The 27353-nt window shown below is 37.6% G+C and overlaps 1 protein-coding gene across 1 annotated transcript in view; it reads right to left on the reverse strand.

Moving 5' to 3' along the window:
• Nucleotides 1–980: 980 nt before the first annotated feature.
• Nucleotides 981–27353, reverse strand: part of LOC113049528 (rho guanine nucleotide exchange factor 28-like) — a 58078-nt gene continuing 31705 nt past the window's right edge. The window contains exons 10-36 of the mRNA XM_026211943.1: nucleotides 27049–27149; nucleotides 26135–26424; nucleotides 24945–25140; nucleotides 24678–24792; nucleotides 22723–22809; nucleotides 21966–22008; nucleotides 21393–21494; nucleotides 20746–20869; nucleotides 19915–20050; nucleotides 19611–19666; nucleotides 19339–19399; nucleotides 19077–19209; nucleotides 18492–18610; nucleotides 18244–18384; nucleotides 17907–18157; nucleotides 17199–17324; nucleotides 16976–17093; nucleotides 16607–16858; nucleotides 16389–16465; nucleotides 15821–15999; nucleotides 15607–15692; nucleotides 14985–15173; nucleotides 14281–14519; nucleotides 12837–12884; nucleotides 11171–11686; nucleotides 6274–6595; nucleotides 981–2214 (exon numbers count right to left, since the gene is read on the reverse strand). Of these exons, the coding sequence (XP_026067728.1) occupies nucleotides 2057–2214; nucleotides 6274–6595; nucleotides 11171–11686; nucleotides 12837–12884; nucleotides 14281–14519; nucleotides 14985–15173; nucleotides 15607–15692; nucleotides 15821–15999; nucleotides 16389–16465; nucleotides 16607–16858; nucleotides 16976–17093; nucleotides 17199–17324; nucleotides 17907–18157; nucleotides 18244–18384; nucleotides 18492–18610; nucleotides 19077–19209; nucleotides 19339–19399; nucleotides 19611–19666; nucleotides 19915–20050; nucleotides 20746–20869; nucleotides 21393–21494; nucleotides 21966–22008; nucleotides 22723–22809; nucleotides 24678–24792; nucleotides 24945–25140; nucleotides 26135–26424; nucleotides 27049–27149 (4265 nt within the window). The 3' untranslated portion in view covers nucleotides 981–2056. The remainder of the gene's footprint in view (nucleotides 2215–6273; nucleotides 6596–11170; nucleotides 11687–12836; nucleotides 12885–14280; nucleotides 14520–14984; nucleotides 15174–15606; nucleotides 15693–15820; nucleotides 16000–16388; nucleotides 16466–16606; nucleotides 16859–16975; nucleotides 17094–17198; nucleotides 17325–17906; nucleotides 18158–18243; nucleotides 18385–18491; nucleotides 18611–19076; nucleotides 19210–19338; nucleotides 19400–19610; nucleotides 19667–19914; nucleotides 20051–20745; nucleotides 20870–21392; nucleotides 21495–21965; nucleotides 22009–22722; nucleotides 22810–24677; nucleotides 24793–24944; nucleotides 25141–26134; nucleotides 26425–27048; nucleotides 27150–27353) is intronic.

A 27353-nucleotide genomic window follows, 5' to 3' on the forward strand; every position in this document is an offset into this window, starting at 1 on the left:
TTAAATACGATAATTAACTTAAAATGAACTAGTAGCCATTTTGGATGTTGATTACTTTTGGGTCCCCTTGTGTCTGAAGATTAACACACACGTCAAAGTAAAATGTAGAATATGCACAGGAAAGGGGTTTCTTCTTTAAAAGTGCTATAGGTGGGATACTAGTTAATGGCTGTTATTTATTTGCTGGGATGACAGGTTTACAGTGGAACTCCTCCTGAAGTCATTACAGTGCCATGGGGAGCTGTTTTGTACTGTTGGTTGCGGTCCCCAGCCACAGATGCATTACTCAGCAGTAGTATATATTGACTTTGTTAGTCGCTAATTGTGTGCAAATAACTTTTAGAGGTCCCCAAATAACAGGGGAAAGGATTAAGAGAAATGGAGGTTTTGCTGAATGTAACAAATCAGAGATTTTACCAAAATAATAATGTATACAGTGGTATTTGCAGTGAGGCTTTTCCCTATTTCTACAGACAATATATATTTGCTTTAAGAAGTTAGCTTTTTTTTTTAGGAGAGAATGTTGAAATTGAAATGTGAACATTTACAAAGGTAAAAATTAGCATAGTTTTTTTCTGACAAGCAGCATGCTTTTCTTGCACTGATAACTTTCTTACAGACTACTGAAAGACTGTACTATGTGGATGATTAATCAATTAGTTCTAAAGTTTGGAATTGGCAATTTGATCATATTATTCACACTAGTCGATGCCTTTTTACAATAATGGAAAGAAAATATCTAAATAATTTTTGAATCTGCAATTACAGTCTAATATATTCGGTCTAAGAACACTCTATTCTGAAAATCAGACTTCAGGACCTGTTCTTTACTACATTTGTATGACATAAGCTATAGATAAAGAACTGAAAATATTTAGTTGAAGCTGTTGTCCAGCAGCTATGTACACAAGTGAAAATTAGACAACATAATGCTAATAAAATGGATGAAAATAGTTTAAAACAAGAAAAAACACAACAGCTGCTGTATGAACGTTTACTACATATACACCTTATACACCTGACTACATACAACAATTATACAAAACATGCTCTATGTACATAAAATGATTTCTTACAAATTTTAACAATAAATAAAGTTTATGCATTGGAATAATCAAAACACAAAGAAAAGCAAGTGTTCTTATGCGCAGTGAAATGTGTTTTTCATTAGAACAATAGCATTTAAAAAAGCAAACACACACTGAATTCTTGTCACTTTAACTCAAGTACAAACAATATTCACACCTAGTGCTGGTCAGCAGTCAACAATTATGTCTTGAATTTTAATTGGGACTTTTTTTGTTTGTGACTGAAATAACAGAAAGCCTGAATTTACTAATTTATATAACCGACAATATGCAAAATGCACGAATAAAGCCTATAGGCCGATACAGCAACATTACGACCTAAAAGAATCAAGAAATATATTTGAATGCCAGTTTGCAATCCCAACGCTGATGAGACTAGTTTTATATATAGGCAATGGTTCTTGAGCACCAATGCTTCTGAACAGTTTCAGAAAAGTAAAGCATGACACATATTACACATTCTCCTCCATATGGACATGTCAACCGGTTTCCAAATGTGAGAGATTGAATCTGAAAGGTGGCAATGTGATTCCTTATCCTAACATGCACACATAATCCTGACTCATGTAGTAGTTGGTGAATGCTTTTATAAACCAAGTCATCGTTCATCTCCTGAAAGAGAGGGTCAGTATTTTTGTGTCCTGATGTAAACTGACATGGACAGTTGGAGAAAAATACATTGTGTGGCAATGTGATTCGGGGACTTTTGTGTGTGTGCTTGAACGTGTGCTGAAACTGCCTAACCTGATTCTGTCACTGAAGGCTCCAGGCTATAAAGCAAAATACAGCCACTCAGACAAGCCCCATCTCACACACGGACCAAAGAAAGTGCTACGAAGTCTGGAGAATGTCACAGAAGGCTGAAAGTTTGCTAAGATTAAAGGAAGAATCAAAAAACACAACAGAAGGAGTGGGATCAGATCCTGGTCCAAATCTCAAACTGCAAATCCAAAGATTGTTTGTTCATTTCAAAGATACACAATATTCTCCTCTCCATCAGTATCTCTGTTCTCTGTCTCCATGGTAACAAAGGGCTGGTTGACGAGCGGGACGTCGGCTTGGTGAAGCCCCGCCCCTGTTACACCAGCTGACCAAGAGTCTTGGACAAGGCCGAGCTGACCCACATCTGTGAAGACAAGATCGGATGTTACTATTCATCACTGTCATCAACAGTCACCAGTTACATGATCCATCATTTTCCTTCTTCAGTGAAACAAAAGGAGATCTGAAGCAGAACGCTTTGCATACAACTGTGGATTTTGGATGGTGGATGATATTTTATGATTTAAGAAGTTCATTGTATGAAGAGCAGAAACTCCTTTTGTGTTTGACCAAAGAAAGTAATATGGCTATTTCGTTCATTTTCATGTTACCAAATTATGGTGGCCCAGTTATGCACAACACAACGAAATAAGCACAACATAATAGAAACAAGCCGCAACACAACGAAATAAGCACAACATAACAGAAACAAGCCGCAACACAACGAAATAAGCACAACATAACAGAAACAAGCCGCAACACAACGAAATAAGCACAACATAACAGAAACAAGCCGCAACACAACGAAATAAGCACAACATAATAGAAACAAGCCGCAACACAACGAAATAAGCACAACATAATAGAAACAAGCCGCAACACAACGAAATAAGCACAACATAATAGAAACAAGCCGCAACACAACGAAATAAGCAAAACATAACAGAAACAAGCCGCAACACAACGAAATAAGCACAACATAATAGAAACAAGCCGCAACACAACGAAATAAGCACAACATAATAGAAACAAGCCGCAACACAACGAAATAAGCAAAACATAACAGAAACAAGCCGCAACACAACGAAATAAGCACAACATAATAGAAACAAGCCGCAACACAACGAAATAAGCACAACATAATAGAAACAAGCCGCAACACAACGAAATAAGCACAACATAACAGAAACAAGCCGCAACACAACGAAATAAGCACAACATAACAGAAACAAGCCGCAACACAACGAAATAAGCACAACATAATAGAAACAAGCCGCAACACAACGAAATAAGCACAACATAATAGAAACAAGCCGCAACACAACGAAATAAGCACAACATAATAGAAACAAGCCACAACACAACGAAATTAGTACAACATAATAGAAACAATCCACAAAATTAGTTCTATGCGTTGTGTTGTGGCAATTTCTTTGTATTGTGTTGACTTTGTTGTGTTGTGCACTAGTGGGCCACTGTACTACATATACGTAAAAGAGTAAGAAAAAACATCTAGGGCTAATCCACACAAGGGGTTCAGCTCAAGCGCTATCACATGTCATTAACATTCACGTGATGTTGTGAAAGAAACTGATGGATCCCTCTCATTTAATTACCCATCTCTCAACAGGGTCTATGACCCACCTCCATTCTGAATGTTTGTGTATGTGAGGTAATGTTGTTAGCTGAGCACTGGGTGAACAGTGAAGGTCAAACATTAACTACTGTGAGGCCATGGTCTTCACCTCTGAATAAATAGTGAAACAAAGCAGAGTTATATGCTTGTTGATTTAACCAGCACTTCAATCAAGGCTTTTATAGGACAGGCAACATTCATATTTATTTACTTAAAAAAAAAAAACAGGTACGGTAGACTGTAAGGAGATCTTTCAGTTTGCTGAGTGAATCATGAGCATTGTGGAAACACAAATATATTTAATTATGGCCTTCACCTGTTTCACTTCTACTGAAACTCTCCTTTGTTCAGCTATAGGTTTAAGCATGTGCATTTGTCCTCAGCATAATCTTTTTTGGCCATAGAGGTTTAGGATTTAATTAAATTAAGGTGTCATGTCAATAACAGGGTCATCTGTTTCAGAACTTTAGCTCACTCTTTCTTGATCGCCCCATCAAAACCCCCAGATGAAGTGATCCAGTACAACCAAGGATTTTATTATTGTTTTTGAAAAAAGTCTCTTATGCTCACCAGGGCTGCATTTATTTGGTCAAAAATATTAAAAAATAAAATAAAATAAAAAAACATTATTAAAATGTAAAATAACTTGTATTCAAAGCTGAATTTTCAGCAGCCACTGGTTCAGTCTTCAGTGATAATAATAATAAACCTTTCTTGAGAAGCAAATTTCTGAATGATGATGTGACAATGTTGATAAAGGTTGAGCTGCTTAATACGTTTATGAAACTGAAACATTTTCTTCTCTCTGCTGAGTTAAAAAGTTTAAAAGAACAACAACATTTATTTGACATATATTTTTTGTAACATTATTAATGTCTCTGCTGTCACTTTTGATCAAGTATGAAGTTTAAATAATAAATAAATGCATTCAGTTCAGAAACATAACTTCTAGCACATGCTAACTAAGCCATGCCATGCCATTAAGTGCAGTGTTATAGAGTTTTCCTGTAAAAAGTAGGGAATTCTAGATAAACAAATGTAGTAAATGTGCATTTAAGTTAAATAAGACCCTATAAATGGTAAGATTAGCTATGAAGTGGGACACTAATCTAGCTAAACATGCACCTTTGCATGCTCTGTCAATAATGAAAGAGGGTTAATGAGGTGGTCAATACACACACAGTTTACAACCTTTAAAGCAAGTAAATAATACTGTAAATAAGATGTTATCTACTGTAATATTCATCTGCAAAAACTTGAATTTCAATTGCGTGATAAACAAGTTCCCATAGAAGGTACAGAGATTAAATGTAGTGTGTTTGTGTGTGAGAGAGAGACAATTCATAATGTTAAACAGACATCTCAGACAGCTCGTGTGTGAAAAACAGATGAATACGTTTCTGTTCCTCTCCCCTCCTCGCCCTTGTAAGATGACAGGTCACTCTATAATGAGTTTGGTAAAGATTTTTTAGATCAATGTTCCAATCAGTCTCCCGTAGCTGGAGGCCCCTGATTCACACAGCACTGTCACCCCAGTCAATAGAAAGAATGCGTAATTGATCGCAGAGACAGATGTATATCTGTGTGTGTTTGTACCTGTGTGTGATAGAGTGAAGATGAATCTTTGTTATTAAACGCAGATTAACAACACAAAGAGAGAAAAATCAACCTTCACTGTTGCAATGCAAGTCTTAGCAACGATTCACAAGTTGATGTGATGAAATCAAATCTTTCTTTTGCTTCTATGGCATAGTTAAGGGCCAAACAAGTCCAGCCTGACTTTCTGCCATGTTGCTAATTATAGGCAGCTATATAATGGTAAAAATATGCCAATCATTAGAGATTCTGAAATACCTTTTATATTGAGGTATATATCTGTGAAAGAAAACTGTAGCACACATTACAAAGTGTACTGCAGATGGACGCTTGTACTTATGACATAGTTGTTTACAGTTGCCAATTAATGTCACAACAGGTATTTTAACCAGCTCATCCAATCATTTGTAATTCATTTCTTTTTTGAGTCTCGTTTTTAACTCAAATGTTACGTAACGTGTAGCTACTTCCCCTTTGGTTTGCGACTTATATTATGAAAATATTATTTAAAAATCTAGGTAACACATTACTTAAAGCCTTTATGTGTAAAACTAAAATAGTTTTAATGCCTTGTAATGCACTTTAACATGCATTGTACAATCTCATGACAAATTGTTACCACAGTTAATTCATTATAATACTTATCAATTCATTGTGCATATGCATTTCAAATTTGGTTATCATTTCCTACAAGATATAATGTAATTAAAACTTTATTATTATAATTATAATGCATTATGCTTAATAAACTTTTATAATGCGTTATAAATAGGCTTTAGTAAAGTGTTACCAAAATATATTATGGTTTACACAAAATATTAAAGAGCACAAATGTTTAAACGTTGTTAATATTAATAAATGTTTCTTGAGCAAATCAGCATATATGAATGATTTCTGAAGGAACATGTGACACTGAAGACTAGAGTAATAGCTGCTGAAAATTCAGCTTTGCCATCAAAGGGATAAATTGCATTTTAAAACATTAATACAGAAAACAGTCATCTTAAATGGGTTATAATATTTCACAATATTCTGACCTCTTACTTTTGATCAAATAAATGCATATCATTTTTATTTTAGGGGGTGGGGAATGTGCACCAAAAATTAAGAGAAAAAAAACAGTTCAATTCACACTGCAACATATGACTCCTCATTCCGCCCAGTTACTAGTGATTGCAGTAAAAATATTACCATTGTTTGGGATCTCTGTTGGACTTCTCCGAGGGGTCAAGTACACTGTTCCTCCAGTCCAGCTCTCGTGCCCTGCAGGAGCATCGGATACTCCAGCAGAGCTCTGTCTGTGGTTGGATCGTGCCAGGAGTGAATTGAGACTGTTCTGAGCGCTGGGAGAATCCGAGTATCCTGAGTGCAGGTGGACAGTCTGATGATGACGGTGTGGATGATGTTGAAGATGGATGTGCCTGTTGTTCATGGAGGGAGACATAAATGCTGCCTCATTCACAAAAATAGATCCGCGCTCATCCGGTCCACTTAGGTTATGGTGACCCGTGTCCTGAAAGACAGACATGTGCATCCCTCACATATTACTATAATATATATAATACAACTCATCTATAATCAATGCAATTATGACATACTCAAGCACCTCATTTAAATTATATAATGCCCAGACGTACGACTTCTAGCAAAGGTGTGTTCAGCAGTTTCAGATTTATGACACACAACTTTTCCACACCTTTAAAACCATGATACAGAACATATAGAAGTAGTAAACTTACATAATCGGTTTAATTCTAAAAAATTGTTTGGAAAACAATAAGAAATAATTACAAGAAATAATATGGTTAAATTTGGGGAACAAATAGCGAAATTTGATGCATCTAAAATGTAATTATAATTTTTGCTGTATGCTGAATTAAGTTTGAATTTCCAGCTTACCTCTATTAGCACAAACTGAATTATTTTTAATTACCTCGACCTGACATCACCTGGTCATTCAAAAGACTTTCCTTTTTTTTCCCCATAGCTTTATTTAGACTTTAGAAAAGTGACAGCAGAGCCTACGGCGTGATGCTGTTTTTCCATCAGACATCATATCCACCTCTTCACCCATTTTCCTGAGACTTCCTCATTTATTCAGTTGGTTGGTTACATATGTGAATTAAAGCCTAGACTGAATCACTGACCCAAGCTCAAAATCACTGTTCTGTGCTTATCAGCCCCTACAAACAATACCATATATAAAACTTGGGCCTGAGGCGGTTCATGTGTGTGGGAGCATCTTAAAGGCAGACACAGAAATATATTCCCCAAAAGGTCAATGCTTAGATATTGGATACACACTCACAAGCTATTTAAAGTTGTGGTATCACAAATGCCATTCTGACGGGGAATCCATGCAATAGCAATAAACAATAAGAGGCTTTGGAAAAGATTTCACCTCTCAGATTGTTGCTGTGTTTATAAAATATCTAAATGGAGAATGTTGCTACAACAAGACTCCAAACAGCACTGTAAATTAAAGCATCCTGATACAAATGGTTTTTCACATACAACATTGGTAAGACAACTTTGCTATTGGATTTCAAAAGACATCTCCATTTGAATGTATTTTTATTGTGATACTCCCCAATATAGTTGTATAGTTACTCCCCAATGCTGTGTTTTATATCTAGTGAAGACACTCCAGAACAGTTAGCCTTCAGATGGATGCTATTGACCTACACCTCACCCTTGCACTCATCCTCTTTTCGCTCATTCTAATCAAACTTCACACAAAAAAAAAAATGAAATATCACTTCCCTGACCTGCAGAATGAAGCACACCGAGTTGTTTTTAATTATCTTGACTTGGTAGGGGCTTTTCAATTACCATTAATCATTAGCTTGTTTATTAGCACACAGACAAGAGGCTAAAACTAAGACTGCCTCACATGGCCTTAGACTGATGAGCCATGAATTGCTCTCATTATCCCAGGTAATGAATCAGAGGCTTAGCTGTGTGTGAAAAACAGACGCTTGACCGCAACTGAATCCTCCCTGTGTACAAGAGTTTGAAGGAAAGAAATGTTATTTTCCTGATTTGACTCGGCTTGAAAAAAACAACAGCATTGGCTTTGGACCTTAGAAATTCCATTGTGTTTGGGTTTTCTGGCGTAGACTTATTTATTTGTCAAGGCACGGTTTGTAAGGAATGGTCACTAAATTTAATCCAATAATCCAAAACACTGTTCACCCCAAAGACAAAAAGAAAGAAAGAGAGAAACATGCACACTTAGAAACAATAAGAGCAACCTGAAGAGAGGTTTTTTTTTTTTTTTTTTGTAAGAAATAATTTACTTAATTCAGCAAAGATGTATTAAACTGATCAAACATGAAGGTCAAAAAAAGTAAAGTATAAATGCTCAAAGAATCCTAAAACATATACATATTAAGGTTTCCACAAAAATATTTAGCAGCACAACAGAATATTGGAATGATTTCTGAAAGGCCATGAGACACTAAAAGACACAAAAAAATCAGCTCTGTCATAATAAGAATACATTAATAAATTAGAAGAAATTTTAATTTTAATAATATTTCATGTTACTTTTTTTACTGTATTTTTTTTATTAAATAAATGTAGCCTATAACATTCAAATTTAATTTTGAATTTTAGCGTATAGTACTTTAATTTAGAAGAGAGACAAAAGAGTGAGAAAGACATAAATGGAGACAAGAATGCAAAACAGTTGAAATATGTAAGGAACAGAAAGAAAAAGAAGAACAAAATGAGACTGAAGGGGATTACAAGACAGAAAAAAAGCAAATGGGATCTAGAATAACAGAAAATATATATATCCTCCTGCCTTGAATTCATAACTGACAGTTTGGTTCCCATCTTCAAAGCCAGATGAGAGGGGATTTGGGAGAGCTTTCCTCTGACACTACTACCTGGGTGTTTTGGCAAAAGAGTAAAGGAGGGATGAGGAAAGAGCAGAGGAGCAAAGAAATATTTCAGTTTAGAAGACAGCTGCGTCTCCAGACTCACACTGTGCACAAAGGCTTTTATGACATATCCACAGCTCACAGCTAAAGCTTTTAGGAATATTTCAAACATACACAAACAGCTATGAAGAACACGCATACACGCGCATATGAATAAACAGGAAGAAACTACAAAGTCCCAAGAGCAAGACAAAAGCACCCTTAGTGCCACTAGTGGAGGGACCTCAGGAGGGAACAGCCTTAGATTCCACACATATTACTCTAAATAGACTAATGAAACGACTTTAATCAACCTCTCACTAATGTATATGACTCAAATGCATAAATATGTATTTTTAAATGGTAAAAGTCTAAGCAAGTTCAAATCATTTTACAAGAACATAGAAGGCTGACAGCCAAAAGTCTTCTCTGATGTATAAACTGACCAATCCAAAAATAAACATGCAAAATGAAAAAAATGTGGCAGAAAAGGGAAAAGGAGAATTAAAAAGAAGGACTGTCTCCTTACAGATAAATGAGCAATCTTAACTACCGTAATCAATTCATTAGAGGATGTTTGTAAAAACCATAGACTGCACATGATTTGATCCATTCAAGTAGCTGGCTGGTTTTTAAAACAGTATCACAATAAATTAATTTTTCTTTCAGTTTTAGTTCAAATAAACAAAATACTACTATTCAGCCAGGAAATAAAAAAATATTTTCAAAATCATATTCTTGTCCCACCCTGATTTATTACTGCCTACAAAACATTTGTCATTCCACCTTGCATTTCCACAGGTAAACACAAGTAAACCTCAAACCATCAGCTACATTTGCTCATAAGAGAAGTGCCAAAGCACAACGGATGTAAAGAAAGTAACATGATTTTATGATTATTAAGATACCTGTCATCTATGTATTAAGCAGTTTTCAACAAAAAAGAAACCTACAACGATCTTTCATTGTTATGATGCAAGATGAGCAGGTGTGAGCAATGATAAAGTCAGTATGAAACGGAAATTGAAAAAACATAAATTCTTCCCTACTGCAAGGTAGGCTTCTCGAACAAAGAAAAAAAATGTAGGGCGGGATTTGATTTTGTCTATAATTAATTGACTGGATTGTTCTTGCTTGCTAATCTACTTAAAGGTGCAGTAGTTGATTGTCTTCATAGACATTTTTTGTTATGCTGGTTAAAAGTCTCTTGTCCCGAGGGTTTTGATTGACTTTCCTACCTTCCTGTCAACATATGTATTTGCATACCTCTGCATCCCCGTTGGCACCGACAGGATACGTCATCAGCGCATTCACGTACATCAACAACCTGATCTTCTTTCCTGGTATTGTAGAACTTTTACAAACTGTACTTTAATGTTTTCTCATCAATGAATGACACATGATGTATTGCAATGATGTTATATCTGGGTCGTCTGGTCTGTCTGCGTATATGCATTCAGGGGCGTGGCATTGGACAACGATTTGCAGGAAGGATGCGACGTACACTTTCAGTGCTATCAGGCTAAAGTTAGCATTTCCCAATATGTCCTACTGCACCTTTAAATTTGACGTCACACACTGATGTTTCCAGATTAAAACACTCTTATGTGATCCCAAAAGCGAACAAAAAACAGTAGCAACATACATTTATGGTGTGTATCATGATCCTAACCTTTATCCTACAGAGCTAAATCTCATTTGACCAGGTGTCAGAGTAATATAAAATGGTAGCTTAAAGGAAAACGCCACTGCTTTTCCATATTTCACTATTTTCTTCCCTCAACTTAGATGAGTTGATACGTAGCTCTACCGTCTCAGTGCCTGCACTTAATCGCTGTAGCGCGCGGCACCACTATGTTAGCGTTTAGCTTAGCACCATTCATTCCTTAAGATCCAAACAGGGATGAATTTAGAAGCCACCAAACACTTCCATGTTTTCCCTATTTAAAGACGGTTACATGAGTATTTACATGAGTAAGTATGGTGACCCAAAATAAAATCCCCATGTAACTGTCTTTAAATAGGGAAAACATGCAAGTGCTCGGTGGCTTTTAAAGTGGTGGCTTCTACTTCATCCCTGTTAATGAATGGTGGCTTTGATTTCCACATCACATAGACCACCACTGAATCCCACACATTCCCATCCACTCACTAATCATCACCTGTGTCTGGAGTCCATCCAATGGTATGACCATAGCTGGCAGGTTCTGCTGGTAGCCCTGCTTCAAACTCTCCAGCAGCCTCCGCTGAGCATCCAGCTTCTCCTTCTCCTTTTCCACAGTCCTCTGGCCTTCTCGAAGTCTCTCCAGGCTTTGCTGGTACTCCTGCAGTTGCTCTTCGAGCTCCTGTCGCTCGCTCTGCAGCCTCCCCTCCTCTAGGTGGCACACCAGCTCCCTCTGCTCCAGTGATGCCTCCAGCTCAGACTGTTGAAGCTGGCGCACCTGGCACTCCCGTTCCCACTGCTGCCTCTCTCGTACCAGTGTGCCCCGTAGACGGGCCACATCCGCCAGCTCCTCTCGCCGACGCTCCGCCTCCCGCTGGCGCTCCTGCTCCTGCAGGGTCTGGTTGCTGCGAGTGATAGGCAGTGGGCGGGAGTGTGGGTGAGGGGAGGGGCTTGATAACAGGAGGAGGAGGAGCTTCTGGACTTCATAGCAACTGTCTTGGATGGTGACTGCTGCCTATTTACAAAAAGAAAGGGTGTTTAAAGAATTAGTTCCCTTACAGAAAAAATTACCATGTCTTCAAACATGTTCATGTTTTTATTTATCTATTTTCTTAACTTTTAAATGGTAGAGCACAGTATATAAACTATGTAGGGGTGTAAATATAAACGTATTTGTACTGAACCGTTGCTGTACGAGACTTTCGGTCCGGTACGCATTACAAACCGAATGATTAGTTGGACTAATCATATTACATTTGGAAAATAAAAAAGCTTAAAGTGCATGAAAAATAATGTTCTCAGTACCATTGCTTTCATGAGCACATGATCGCAAACTACAGCTCTTGGCTGGATAAAAGAAGCCAGTGTCACACTAGTAGCATAAACCGTGTATGTGTGCTCTGGGTGCACTGATCACTATAACATATTTCTGCTTTAATACAGCTCACGTGTTTTGGAGAACTTTCTGAGGATCAGTGGTGTGTTTATGTACATGTGCATCAGATGCTCCAAACAGTGTTCTGATAGAGGAACTATTCACTGATGGAATCGAGGCGCCTTCAGATCGCTGAGTTCAGAATGGTTTCATTCTTCATTTGTATTTTGGTGTGTTTAGTGATTCTGAATGGACCCGTACAGTAGTTTATATGGTTGAGCACCACTGCTTTAGGTAAATGCAGGCACAGTTCTACGGGGGTACTAAGAATTGAATATTTTTTTATTATTTTGTTTTTTAAATAAAAAATTAAATGAATGCAATATAAAAATACATCCCAACAAGCTATTTTCACTTGGTAGATTTCAGTGAGTTTCTCATTTGAAAAGTAGATCATCACACAAAACAAAGTGTGGGCATCCCTGGTTTAAAACATAAATATTTCCAACATTGTGATGAAAGCAATGAACTATTATGTAAAAATAGCCTCTTAGACTCAGTCTGGCTCAACTACACTCAGGTTCAGATTCATTCTCAGAGAAAGCTGACTGTGAAAACTGTATTCATATTATATATAAAACTAAGAAAATATGTCACTTATGTTCAAATTAATGCATCTTTTATAAAAGCCTGAAGTGAGTCATGTCTTGTGTTTATGTGTGCCTGACGTAAGGCCTGTCCACTATAATTATTCGTTCAGTTGGTATGTGGTTGTGTGACATGAGCTCACCTGTAGACTGTATAGCAGTTGAGTCAAGCTCTGCACACTCTGACTCACCTACATTAGGACAACAAACAAACTATGAGCAACAAAGTAAAGACCTTTAAATCAAAACTAGGAGTCTACTCCAACAAATGTCTCTTCATCCTGGAAAGAGAACAGAATAGCTGTGTGTATAGCAATATGTTCTGTTCTATTGCAAACAAACAACAGATATTTCATTTACATTTTTGTCAGACATCTGCTTCCTGGAGCAAATTTGAGAAAACTGCAAACACCATGTGTATTTCAGCAGGTTCCTAGGGATGATTAAACATTTCAGCATCTGTTGACTCGAACACCATTTGGTTCATTACAAAGTCGACAGGCAGCACAGGAAACAGAGGGCAGTGACCTGGGTTAAAGAAAACTTCCTTCCAGCCAAGTAGGTTTATAAATGAGCAAGGCAAAGTGTTCACTCAAGGATGCTTGAGTAATGTGGGGGGACAAATTAAGACACCAGTATTGATAACTTCCCACAAGGTGAGAGAATATGAGAAAAAAATGCCTGTTAATGGGTGTTATACCCCTACAGTCACCATATCTGGAGTTGCATAGTTTCCTGTGTTATTAAACTTTGTGTTGGATTGAATATTTGTTTTATATAAGAGAGAACTAATAATATTACGGCACTTTAGTGGCAGTCTTGACGTTCAAGTGAATTCAACACAAAACAAGTCTGCCCTCTTAAGGCAAGATTTATGTCTTATCTATATGGACATTAAGTTTACAGCACCACCTAGTGGACACACAACTATGTCTGTTACTGCTCATGTAGAACAGGATAAATTTAGCTAAAATCTGTTACTACACAGAATGCAAATATAACTTAATATTAGTGATAATCTAAATCTTAAAAACCCCAAATAAACGTTGAAAAGAAATAACATTTATTTAACATTTAACAAGAATCCTTTGTTTGGGAGCAATAAAATGTAAATACCTTTTAAATATTTATAATCTCATGACCTTGTGCTCACGTCAGCAGCACAAAAAACCTTATCAGCATGACATACTGTGCAGTGCACTGCAAGACGGCATCGACAGCAGAAAAGAGATCCAAGAAAAACGAAAGCCTAATTCTTCGCTTTTATATTTAATGAAACGGGACCCTTGAGGCAGTGAAATGGACTCCTCTTATTTTAAGCTCATTAATACTTAGTAACATAAAGAATGAGATGTGATAGTGGAAGAAGAATGTGAATTATTCATGCAGGGCGACTGTACCTCCAATGCTGAACACAGCCTTTTTGGTAAGGCTGCAATTTAAATCACTTATAATGGGAAATATTAAATATTTCCTACCCATATTAGTATATTTCTATTAGTAACCATGCTCTGGCATAATACTACCACAATTCATCTTCTAGTAGCAATCCTGTGTGCAAATAATAGATGTTTAAGTGCTGTTTACCTTTAGGTGTATATTGTAGTCAGCATCTGAGCTGTGATTAAAGGCCTGTGTTTCTAAGCCTTCCTCTCCTCTCCCCTCTTCCTCATTCCTCTGGACGGGGTCCATCAGTGGACTCTGGTTCTCAGGGGACAGAGGGGAGGAAGGAGAGCAAGGCTCGAGTTGGGTCTGCTCTTCTGGACAAGACGGGACAGCGGCAGTAGAAGCACAGTGAGAAGAGAGGGCTGCTTTCAGGTTCTCCGCTAATGGGGAGATAGAGACAGCAGGATTACTATGCATGCACTTATGTGTATTGCAGTGCAAAAAACGGAAGCTGGTTGCATTGTTAAAACGTACTGTAAAAGGTGCCTCTTGAAGTATGTTGGGTCTATAAATATGTGAGTGTGAATATATCCATACCTATCGTTCAAAAGTTTAAGTCAAAATGTTTAAAAGTCCCTTATGCTAACCAAGGCTGCATTTATTTGATCAAAAACACAGTAAAAACTAATAGTGAAATATTACTACAATTTAAAGTAAATGTTTTCTGGTTTAATATATTTTAAATGTAATTAAGCCTGTGATGGCAATACTGAATTTTTAGCACCTGTTACCCAAGTTTTCAGTGTCCATGGTCCTGAAGAAATTATTCCAATATGCTAATTTGGTGGGTAATAAACTTTTATTATTATACAACACAACAACTATTATTATCAGTGGACTCTCACCCTCTTTAAGAGCGGCACTGAGCAGTACTCCGGCCTGAGGGATGTCTTCAGTGCTGGGCCGTACCAGCAGTCTGGGCTCCGGTCCTGTCTCACGTCGTCCTGCCATGACTGACAGCTCAGCGTAGATGTGTAGCTTCTCCTCCAGATTGGCACAGATGAGGTTATCGTGGCCACACAAAGACTCTGTGAAAGGGGAGGATGGTTGCCATGTTCAAAAAAAAATATTATTCTCTAGCTGACACAAATCATTTAGAAAACACATTCACTGACCACTATTCGACTGCATATTCTAATGAAGTAATAAAAGCAACATACAAACCTTGTGTATTTCATTGAATTATTAGATATTTTAACAGTAATTGACAATACAGCCAGTGTAAGTCATGCTATAAGAGCTCTTCAAATATACTTCAGTAACGGCTAAGAAATGTATGCATTCTTGAGGTGTCATTAGCCAATCGCTATATCAATGTCATTTTCTTACATATCCACAGTAATGGCCTGCACCGCAGATGAAAGATGAATGGGGGTGTGCAAATGGATAGCTATTTATAGATATTATAAATTTCAGCTATTATAAACTGTTATCCATCGTCCCTATCTGGTAGGTTGTACCTTGTATTCCTGTGGATCTTTTGGACCTTTGCTTCTGTGACTCTCCTTTCCTCTTCTGACTCACTTGTAGTTTCATCCTCCTCTTCAGGGCAACTTGGCAAATAAAAAAAAAATGTAACTTAAAATTCGTACAATCACCCACACACACTAATTTGCTTCCCGCTCAGCTGCCCTTATAGATAAGAATCAAGAATGACATGCTCCGTTCCTTCTCTACACACCTCTCCACAGCCTCCCTGATGAGTCTCATCCAAGCATTGCGTTCATCTTTAGAAGCAGCGTGTACTTCATACATCTCAGGCCCAGCTGAAGACGCACTGATCAGAAACATGCCTCTCTCCTCATTGGCCACCTCACGCACGATCAGCTTCTGGAGAGAGATCACTGGAGGCTTCTGGTCCTGGGAAAGTAAGAGAATAACTATTTGAACAAAAACAAACTATCATTCACCCAACACTCACTACAAAAAAAATCTAAATGTAGGCTATTCCTAGCACACGAATGATTACACATTTTCTCAAAAGTCTGGTGTCATTAAGTTAAGTTATGCCTTTTAAATCTTTTGAATCCTGAAAAAAAAAAAGTTTTTTTGCAGCACAAATGGTTTCAGCATTGATAATACTAAGAAATGGTTCTTGAGTAAATAAGGATATTAAAAGGATTTCTGAAGGATCATGTGTCACTTAAGGCTGCAACGGCTGCTGAAAATTCATACATTACAATAGAGCACCATTATTTGATATATATGCTTTATGAAGATGAAAATGCATAGTAATCTCAAAAACCAACCACAGCAGCAAAGATGTATTTCTGATCTTTCTCCTGAAGGAACACCAACGAATCAGACAGCAAAAACGCCAGAACATCTGTGGATGACCAGAACAATCAAATAATGTAACCCGATCTTTCATCTACCGAGCCAGATAAGAATCACAAGAACAGATGGCTGTTCATACATCCTTTCTACTGACTACTGTGTAATATATTGTGACAGTTCATTTTCTCACCTTTCAGTCTTCCCGTGGCCGTCTTCCAGAGCAGCGGTCCCTGGTGCAGCAGAGCCCTGCCACTGGTGATGTCCTGCTTGCGGAAGGTGTAACCGCTCTTGAGTTTAGTCGAGCACTTGTTCTCCATGCGGCCCAGGACCTCACTCAGCTTCTGGTTCTGCTCGTACTGACTCACACGCTGGTCCACAGCGGATATCAGCTCTCGGATCAGGACTAGTGCACGAGACAGGTCAGCATGTTCTTCTGTGCCCTCTGAAACAAAGAGCCAGAGAAATGGAGTCTAAACAAATGTGTACACACAGTATACGTTTGAGCTTGGATGTGATTTTGTGTGCATGTACAGTAAGTACTGTGGGTGAGGAAAAATACCCTCTGTATAATGCAGTATTCTTTCCAGGAGGACGGGATACTTTGTAATCCGCTGCGTCACTAACAAAATGCATTCTGGGATTTCTCGCCTCTTTACCAACAAGTTGCTACTCTGTTGCTGTGGAACCAAAAAGATCAGATTAGCTAGAATTCAGTGCTGCCCAAAGCATCCATAATACATTAAAACGTGACTGATACAGTCATCGAGTGATTTGGCTCTCACTTTGATGAAGAGCTGAAATCTCTTATTCTGCTGCTGAAGCTCTTTGAAATAGCTGACCGCGTCTGTGTGACGACTGCAAAACTCGCCATACACCTGCTTCATCTTGTCTGCATTCTCCTGGGAGAACTACAATGAACACAGACACACACCTATGATGTACTGAACTCTATATATACATAATACTGATACCAATAACAAATGCTATCCAGACCTGTTTTGTGAACTGATTCACTGAAAAATATTTGACTCAAAAAATGAATTATTCGTGGAATGGGCATTGTAACTTTTTCTCATGAACCTTCCAAATGGATGAACTGCTTAGTCATGGTCATGATATAACATCCACTTAGATGGTAATACCTTGCAATTAGGTTTCACTTGTTAAAATGAGTCAACTACATTAGTTAATATAAACTAACAATAAAAGATTTGAAAGTATTTAATGTTAATTTCAGCACCTGAGCTAACATGAACTAAGAACAGTTATATTAACAAACATTAAAAAAGATGAACAAATATTATTGCAAATGTATTGCTCATAGCTAGTAAATGCAACTAAAATGAACAAATGCAAACTTATAAATTTAACTGCAACAATTTACAATAAGGTATAACTTATTATAAAGTGTTACAATTAAATTGATCAGGACACTGAATTTTCAATTGTGCACTCATAAAGACATATATACAACAACTATAACTGTGTACCTGTTGCAGAAAAATGTCACCCACACGGTGGATGAGGTAGTTCTTGCTGCTGTTGGGCTGAATGCTGCTTTGTCTCCGTTCCCTCATCGCTGACAGGAAGTCACGGTGGAGGAGAAGCAGCTCATCTAAGCAAGGGAAAATCCGACCAATAGTGTCCACATCCAGCCCGACTTCCTCCCGCATTCCCCGCCTGAAGACCTCCGCCATTATCATGAGCGTCTGTACGTGGTGGCGCTCAGTCTGCATGAACTCTGAGAAAGACCAAGAGAACAAAATACTATCAAATGATGTACAGAACTTAATCGAACAAAACTATTTTGAGTGAGTTCTAGCTGACCGTAAATGACATCCTGTCTCTTGATGATGCGTTTTTCTTGCATCTTACAGAACTGGGGCTCCACCGCTAAGCTCCATGACTCCACCTCCAAATCAGCAGCATTCATTACCAGCTCATTCTGTATGGGGGAATCTACAGAGTCTATGGAAATGTGGAACAGACAAAATTGTTAATTGTTGTGTTTTATGTATGTGCAGTTGGAGTTATTTCACTGGCGATTTCCTTCATTAAAAATCCACCTGTTTGACCTTCAATAAGCGAGGAATCAGTGGATGTTGAGGACTCCATGGTTTGGAGGAGCTCCTCTGATTGGATGTGGTTCCGCCACAGGGGGGTGTCACTATCTGCCTCTGGGCTACCACTAAGCCTGACAGGAAAAAATGTCATAAATGTTGATTAGAACACTAAGGAACCATAATCACTCAACAAATACAAACTCCGGGCACCCACTGATTATCCAAACAGTTAAAGTCAAGTAGAAGCAATTATTCACCATTTACAGAGGAAATAAAAATCATAAAATATAGTTAGCTTCAATTCATTTGTGGTGTGTTAAGACTACATAAACATCCATATTATGTCTGAAACTGTCAAACTGAAAATAAATAAGCAGCAGTTAATTTTGGACCAAATGCACCTTTCAACTGATATTATTTTAAATATGTAATATCACAACAGTATAAAAAAAAAAACAAAAAAAAAAAATTAATTTGCACAGTTGATTTGTGGTATATATTTGAGATTGTACAGATCATTTATTGGGCATTACCATATAGGGTTCATTTATCTAGATACTTTTTATTGAATAATACAACACAGTAAGAGTTTCGGACCTTTCTGTGACTGCTGGCACACTTCTAGACAGAGGGCAAGGAAGGGGAGCAGAGTCTCGTGATGTCATCACAGGAAGAGAGGCAGAGGTGGGGATCAGAGAGGACGAGGAGGAACTTTCACGCACTATAAAATCTAAAGGTGACAGACAAAAAGGTGAGAGCAAAACCAAGGCAAAAGTGTAACTGCATAAAAAAAATCAATATGATAGCGGGAGTTATACCGATTTTCCTTCACATGTTTTATAAAGCTGGTAAAACTCACTCTGAGGAAGGGAGGCTGTCCTGCTTTTTACTGTCATAACAGAAGATTTATCTTGAGGTTTCTGTAAAAAAAAAAAAAAAAGTAAGTATTATTAAATTAATTTTTTTAACTTAACATTACTTCCACGTTTGTTACACTGATTACCAGTGTTCTGTTTTGTAACAATCAGACTCATCACAGAGCCTACTTTGTGTTTAAATATTAATCTTAGGCAATCTATCAGACTTAGATATTGAGAAAAAAACAGAAGTGTTAACGCAAGCACAGTCCACCTTCAGGCATGGCGTAGATGAGTCCTTACAGCCCTTATGGACACTCACTGCACAGTCTAGGAGTCAAGAGAAACAAACAAATCCAAAGAAACAACATAAATATATAATACAGAAAAACACCTATTACACTACACCTGACAAACTTCCAAGAACTAATTTTCAAAAATAGACAAAAATGAAATGACTCATTATATACCTCCTTCTTACAAGAAACAGTACATCTTTTAAAGTTACAACTATGACAGTTTTATTATTTAAAATATCGGTTTCATTAAAACCATTTCATTTCATTAAACGAACTCACGTGTGCAGTGGAGGACCTCTTTCCCAAGGGCTGGCTTGCCGCAGATCTCACAAAGTGTCGACCCCAGGACAGATCCCGCTGTGAACTGGTGTCCATTGACCTGCTTGTCTTTGGTCTCTCTCTCTTTTCCTTTCCCCTTAAAGAACCGAGGGAAAGCCATTAGATCTCTCACAGTCCACATCACCACCTGCCATGACTGCACATTACACTCAACATTTTGATCACTACATGTTTTCTGCTTGTTAAGTTAGTCTGACATGCTTGTGTGACAAAAAAAAGCCACGGGAGAGTTTGCTGCTGGTAAAACAGTTACAGTCAAATGAAGGTTTAATGATTAAAAGAGACACCTCTGGTTGTTTTTGGGACTAACAATCAGTCTTTACCCCAATCTCTCTTTCATTCACCTTGAATGGCTATTAAACAATATTTTGTGCAAAACCCGGGAAATAGTTCAGTTCAGTTTTTGAAGAAAAAAAGAATTGTATAAAATAATATGTATTGTATAACAGAAATTTTAAGACTATAAACCAATGTTTGATATTTTAACATATTGCTTTTATGTAATATTATAATGCATTTTTCCCCCCCAAGTAACATTTCTTCATATCATCAATGCATTTTAATATTTATGTAAAAACTGCAACACTTATTTCAGTATTCTTTAATGAATGTGCTTAAAAAATGTTTGAAAATAACAGCATTTATTTGATAGAGAAATCTTTTGTAGCATCATAAATAGCTTTACGGTCATCCTTGCTTACCTCCCTCACTCCTAAAGTTTTAAAAGCAGTGTATAAATATAATTACAGTATACATAACACGTATGTTTACCTTGTTCTTGTTGCGAGTGCTATACATCCGGCTCTTTATAAAGCTGAATGTGCGGCTGACTTTGTATTTTTCTGACTCGGTTTTGGAAGGGATGATATATTTGTCCCATTCCTCTTCCTCGATCCTGAAACACAAAAGCCCGCTTATATTAATCACCTGTGCATTATAAACACAAACGCATGCCTATCCAGTGAGTGTTTAATGACAATACAACTTTTATTTTCAGACCGTGATGCAGTGAAGCGGTTTCATTAATGCATTTGTTTCAGGCTAAGTCATGCATTCTTTTCCTGGCAACAGGAAAATTAATAATTAGTCATCAGCATCAGCCTCCGTGCCATAACTAGGACATACCACCTGAGCAGTGCGGACATTCTCTGCATTTCAAACATTCTTGATTAGAAATCTTTGCTTGGTGGGAGGTGAGTTGTGAGACAAGGACCACAGTTAGGTACACAAACAGTGTTATTACATATTTTAGTGTCAACACCGTGAAGTGAAAGCATCATTTAGAGTTATTTCACAAAGGTTAAGAAGCATTAGATTTGATTTCATGCCCGTGGGTGACAGTGCATTCTGGTTAGGTTATTAAGACGATCATGCCAAGGGTGTTGCTGGTGTTTTGGGGCTACTCTGTATTGACATACTCTTTGAGGAATTCGGACAGCGTGAGGTGTTGGAGGGAGCTGGCCAGCTCTGCGCTGGTCTCATCGTCGGCTGACTGAGCACGTCTACGAAACCTTAACTCCCTACAGAGGTACAGTACAGCACTCTGAGTGTTCATACACACAACATACATTTACATTGTAAAGTATCCACACTCCACACACACACAGACTGTCTCTGGAGGGCGCTATTGTGCTTTGCTGTAAAAAAAAACATTAAGAAAAAAACAATGCAGGGAAATAAGTTGAAAGATATGGATGACGATGATATGAGCTGCAATATGACATACTGTATGGCAGTCACCAACTACTGCATTCATATCTATGTGTCCATTTACATAAATATTTTTGCTCATTAAACAGAAACAACACTATCAAATAGCATTCACTTTGGAACGGTTAACACCTGAAAAAGTTGCCACGTGCTTCAAAAATCAACAGAAAGCATCTTGTCACCTGGCATCCATGTAGAATTGTACTCAACATTTTTATTCTCTGGTTAATATCTAACACTGGGATCAGAGGAGATGAGAGGTTGTTAGAGGACTGGATTACCTTTTCTCTTGAGGCTGCTCTGATGTGCTGCAGGCACGATGTTCTGTGGAAAAGAGAACTGTATAATTTAGACTGCTTCTGTCAAGACCACTTTTTTTATTGGCTTTTGAAACACTGAAAGAAACGAATTTGAGAATTTACAATAGGTTTCCTTATAGACATAATAAACATTCATCTACAGACTGATGACACCATCCTTCCTTTCCAGCAACATCTTATCAAATAATGATGAAACCCCTTGAGGTCGAAGGCAGACGCACTGCAATTAGGCTTCCACAACCAGCAAGCAAAGCCATGGAGATTTGCAACTTCACTCATACTGTACACACACCAGACCTGTGATGTTATCGTTAACAAAAACACATTTTTTTTAGATCATTTAAACAAATCTGACATAAAATAAAATATAAATATTAGATGAAAATGTAAACTTAAAAAGCCTGAGCAAAAGTACCAAAATTACTGAAATGTAAAAAAAAAAATTATAGGTGCACATAGCAAAAAAAACAAAAAAGCAAAGATATAAAGTATAAAAACAAAAGGAAAATTAAAAATATTGAGATTTTATATAAATAATAATAAAATAACACTGACACACTATACAAACACAAAACCCATCCATTTTTATAATTCACCTTCTCCCACATTAAACACAGAGTGCTTTCAGCAGCAGAAGTATTGCGCTATGTTGTTAGCAGCGTGCGGCATAAGAGGCGGGTGAGCGGGTGAGCAGGCGAGCAGGCGTGGCCGTACTTACTAACAGGGTTGAGCAGAGACAGAGATTTAGACAGAGACAGTGCCTGTAGTAGAGACCTGCTGCCACTGCTGCTGGAGAGGGCGCCATCTACAGGACACAGCGGACATGACACTCACTACAGCCCGCCACTACTCTACACATACAGACTGTGCTGGTTTTGAATGGAAGGATTTTTATAAATTATGAAATGTTATAGCAGAAAGAACCAAAAAAAACTAAAAAAAAAAAAAAAAACTAGGTGATTTGATGATTGGTTCCTCTATTAATGATGTCTGGATCATCGGTCTCAAAACCAAACATTCAAACATGCCTGCCCCTGCTAGAAAATTCAACTCAAGCGTGCAGCTGTGTTTTGGAACATGGTAGGTGGTTAACTGGTCATAGCTGGTCATTCTAAGTTCATCGTCGGGTGGACTACCAGCGGACCATATGAAGCTTGTCAGACGATGTAGGAGATGGATTGCTGATCCATGACAGCTAAACAAGCTTCAGAACAGTTTAGTCCCACAACCATGTACCAAAAAACACAATTACAATCTTAAATTGGTGTTTCCAGCAGGGATGATGCCCAAAAAAAGCAATCTATATTAGCTAACTACTTGGTTTTGGGGATATTTGTTAGTAGTGTGTCTGTTCACTACATTTTTGTTAGTAATCAAGTGCAAAATCCAACCCATGATCAAGTGTAGAGGTTATTATGTACAGCTATTATGTGGGTGTCCATAAATTACTTTTCAGACATTAGAACTAGAAAGGAATATCTTCAGAATTTTCCTATAAACATTAATAATCTACTAAACAGCTTTGGAATAATAGAATAGAACATGCTTGATTATGCTGCCGAATGGCATTCAGCATCGTTAACTGCCACAGACACTGGCAATTATTGGGAGATACTCTGACTCACTGGATGTTAATGAATGCAGATCATCCGAGGGGAATTACAAACAGGCTAAAATTTGTAGTTACAGCCTTTATAAAAAGATAAAACAACTGATAAAAAGGAGATCATGAGCGAAATACTGTCAATTTTAGCTTAATATCCATCACACAGTAAGAAAGTAGGCTTGTTTCACACTGTATATGTAAGCAGTGCACAATCAAGGCACAATCGTGACTATAACAGCACTGTGTTCTGCTTTTCCATTGACAATATAAAAAATCATTATTGGGAGTGTTTGTAATTGGGAGTGTATGTGAACTTAATCATCATTAAATATAATATTTACTTGATTTACATCCAAATGGAAATTAATCTACACAGAACAGGACACAAACAACACAAAAAAAACACAAATGATCTAGGTTCTGATTTACTGCACAATACACTGTGAATGCTTTAACCAGTAAAATTAAATAAAATAAAATTTATGCATTTAGCAGACGCTTTTATCCAAAGCAACTTACAGGCTTACAGATTCAGGCTATCAATTAAAAAAAAAAAAAAATTTAGTAGGCGCTAACATAAATATCCACTTACATTCACACATGCTTACATTCACAGTGTCAAACAGGTCATATATAAATAAATGTTCTGATCTTGCTACAAAAAACTAAATAAAAAGAAAATATTCAGTTTTCAGTGAGGATAAAATCCTTTTATCCCTTAAAAGCTCATCATGCTTAAAACAGACTAGACAGGAAATATAAGAGATGTTATGACTATGCTCAGTCACTCTCAGCCTTAAGAAAAAGACAAACAAAGAAAAAACAGATGTTTTCAGAAACTTAATACTTTTTGTTTAGGCCCTGTGATTATCTAGTTTTATTATTACCTGTATGTAAAAATAGAATAATGTACCCAATCAACTTGATTGCTTTTTTTTCACATTTGACTCTACTTCCTGTCATCTGTCCCTGTAACACTAAACACTAACCTTGGCAAAAGCACACATCATTTGGGACATAATGCAAGTAAAGTGAGAGGTGGATGGAGAAAGGTAAGAGGTTCTGACCCTGGTTGAGGTCAGTAGGTGGAGGGTGGGCATCCCTACTGAATCGTGGAGGCAGCAGGCTGATTTTGGGCGAGGTGTAGGAATATGAACGAAGACGGATGCCCTGCTCAATATCCTGAAAAAAGAAACAATGGACATTTTCATTCAGCTTCCATCTCACAGTGCTCAAAAATGTAGTAATAATGATCATGTGTAGTATCTGTAGTCAGATATCTGTATTTGTGCAGTTTGCTTCACTGTTGAGAAAAGGGAATATAAGTGCGATACCTTTGCAGGGGTGGGGTTACAGGCAGAGGAGGCGGAGTGAGAACGTGTGCAGGTAAGATCAGGGGCGGGCTTAAACATAATCCGTTCATCTGGGCTGTTTTTGAGCTCCGGCTGTAGCTGGGGGAGGGGCTTCTTCATTAAAATGTCATCATCATCGTCCTCCTCGCTGTCCATTTCCAAGGCCACCAGACTCGGGCTTAGAGAGAGGATTGGACTTCTAAGAATTCTCAACAACCACTGTGAGTAAGACGAGCTGCACTTGTGCTTTGTAAATAATTCATACATTTTGTGTGTGCCACCAACTATGCTGAAATCCCACAAAAAGGCAAATGTTTCTAAATCATGGAAACATTTTTCAAATTGATTCTGGGTTTATGCATAACAACTGCATTCCTGCTTTACAAGGCAAATGCATTCAGCAAAACAGGGCCAGGTAACTTGTCAGTTTGCCCTGGGTTTGTTTTTTGTTTGCTTGTCTGATTTCACAGTTCTTCTACTGCAGAAGTCTTTGCTTCAGAAAGAAAGTGGTGCCCAATAGAGTAAAAATGTGTTATTGTACCCAAGTAAACGAAATGTCCTTAAAATGTTTTCCAAACAATGAAATTCATCAGACTGTTGGGTCCATGCTCTCGGCAGCCAAGAATTCATTGCGCAAAAACACATGTGGTCAACACAAAAGAAACCATTTTTATACAACATGTCAGTAAACTTGCAACTAATGTATGAATTATTTGTTCATGTCATGCAACCCATCCATGTTGGCATGTGCCTGATGTGGCTACTTCAAGTATAAACCGAGGACGTAAACTAATATTCAATAGTTTGGGGTTGGTAATTTTTTTTATATTTTCATAAATTGAGCCCTTTTTTTTTTTTTTGCAAGAATGCATTAAACTTTTTTTACTGTTTTCAATATTGCTAATAATAACTAAATGTTTCTTGAACACCAAATCAGCACATTAAAATGATTTCTGAAGGATCATGTGACATTGAACACTGGAGTGATGTCTGCTAAAATTAAGCAAATTAAATGTATTTTGAAGAGAAGTGTTTTTTTCTGTATTTATGATCAAATACATGCATCCTTGGTAAGCATAATATACTTACCGACCCCAAACTTTTGCATGGCATATAAAATGTAAAGTGTCAAAATGACTGTCAGAACAAAACATCGATGTTAGCATGCTTACCTTAGGTCACATGACTCTGTAGGTGAGCTTGAGCTGTTATATGTCAATTCAGCAGGTCGTGTGGCACGCATGAGTCTTTCCAGCATCAGTCCCGCAGGGGAGGTGGGAGAGAAAGAATGAGAAGCATGTTGCCGTCCTCTCTGCCCTTCATCATCTTTAACAGCCGTAGGGATATCTACAGTCCCTGGTGACAAGACCCCCGTATCTGACATTCGCCACACACCACTATCTGTCCCAGAGCTGTCCTCTGTGACACCTGAAACAGCGTACTTCATATTGAGGTCACTGTCCTACATCAGAAGAGAACACAAAGAAAAAATTGTACATGTGCAATATGTGTACATGCTATACAAATATATAAGTAGAAGAAGTATTAAGCAACAAGAAGGAACAGGGTTAGTTCACACAATTTTTTTTTATTTTTTTAGATCCAAAACATTAGTGGTCCCCACTGACTTTCATTGCACATTTAAAAAAATATCTTCTTCTGTCTGAAATGGATGAAATAAAATCATACAGGTTTGGAAGTAAATGATGATGATGATTTTCATTTTTGAGTGAACTATCCCTTTAACACAGTCAGACTCAATTAAAACGGTTCTTTTGCCATAGGGTTCTAAGAATTTACACACAAGGCCTGATGTCTCATAAAAGCATAGCAGCATGTCTTTAATAATGTCAAACTAAAGTCTTTTGTGGCAGCAGAAGGGCTGTGGTTTGAGATCCAGGCCACAACGTTTCAAAATCAAATAAAGACTTTCCCTAAGACTTTCACAGAGATCAATCACAGGATAAAGGCAGTAAATGAAGGGAGGAGAAGGGATTTGGATGAAAGAGGTTTCAGCTGAGTGTCTGCAGATCTGGCATACTGAGTGAGCTGATTTGTAGGAGCAGCGATATGTGTGGCGTCTGACCTTAGCGGAGCCTCTGAGCATGGCTGTGAGTCTGACGGCAGCAGCGTCTGAGGAATGAAGGTGAAATGGAGTGCAGGAGCCAGGAGAGGAACACAGCTTCTCTGTCAAAACAAAACACGCTGTCAGATTGATGTGTGTGCCAATACAACTGGATGGAAATGCAGTGTCAGTGATATTTAAAAGTTAGCTAATCAAAACAATAATGTAAATATCAGCTGCCATTTTACAGCCTGCTGCCTTTGTTCCGTTAGGAAACTTTTGTGTGCATGTGTGTGCTCAAGTATTTTGATAATCTCTGAATGCCA

The sequence above is a fragment of the Carassius auratus genome, chromosome 30 (assembly GCF_003368295.1).
Source record: "Carassius auratus strain Wakin chromosome 30, ASM336829v1, whole genome shotgun sequence".
In the NCBI taxonomy this organism is placed as follows: domain Eukaryota; kingdom Metazoa; phylum Chordata; class Actinopteri; order Cypriniformes; family Cyprinidae; genus Carassius; species Carassius auratus.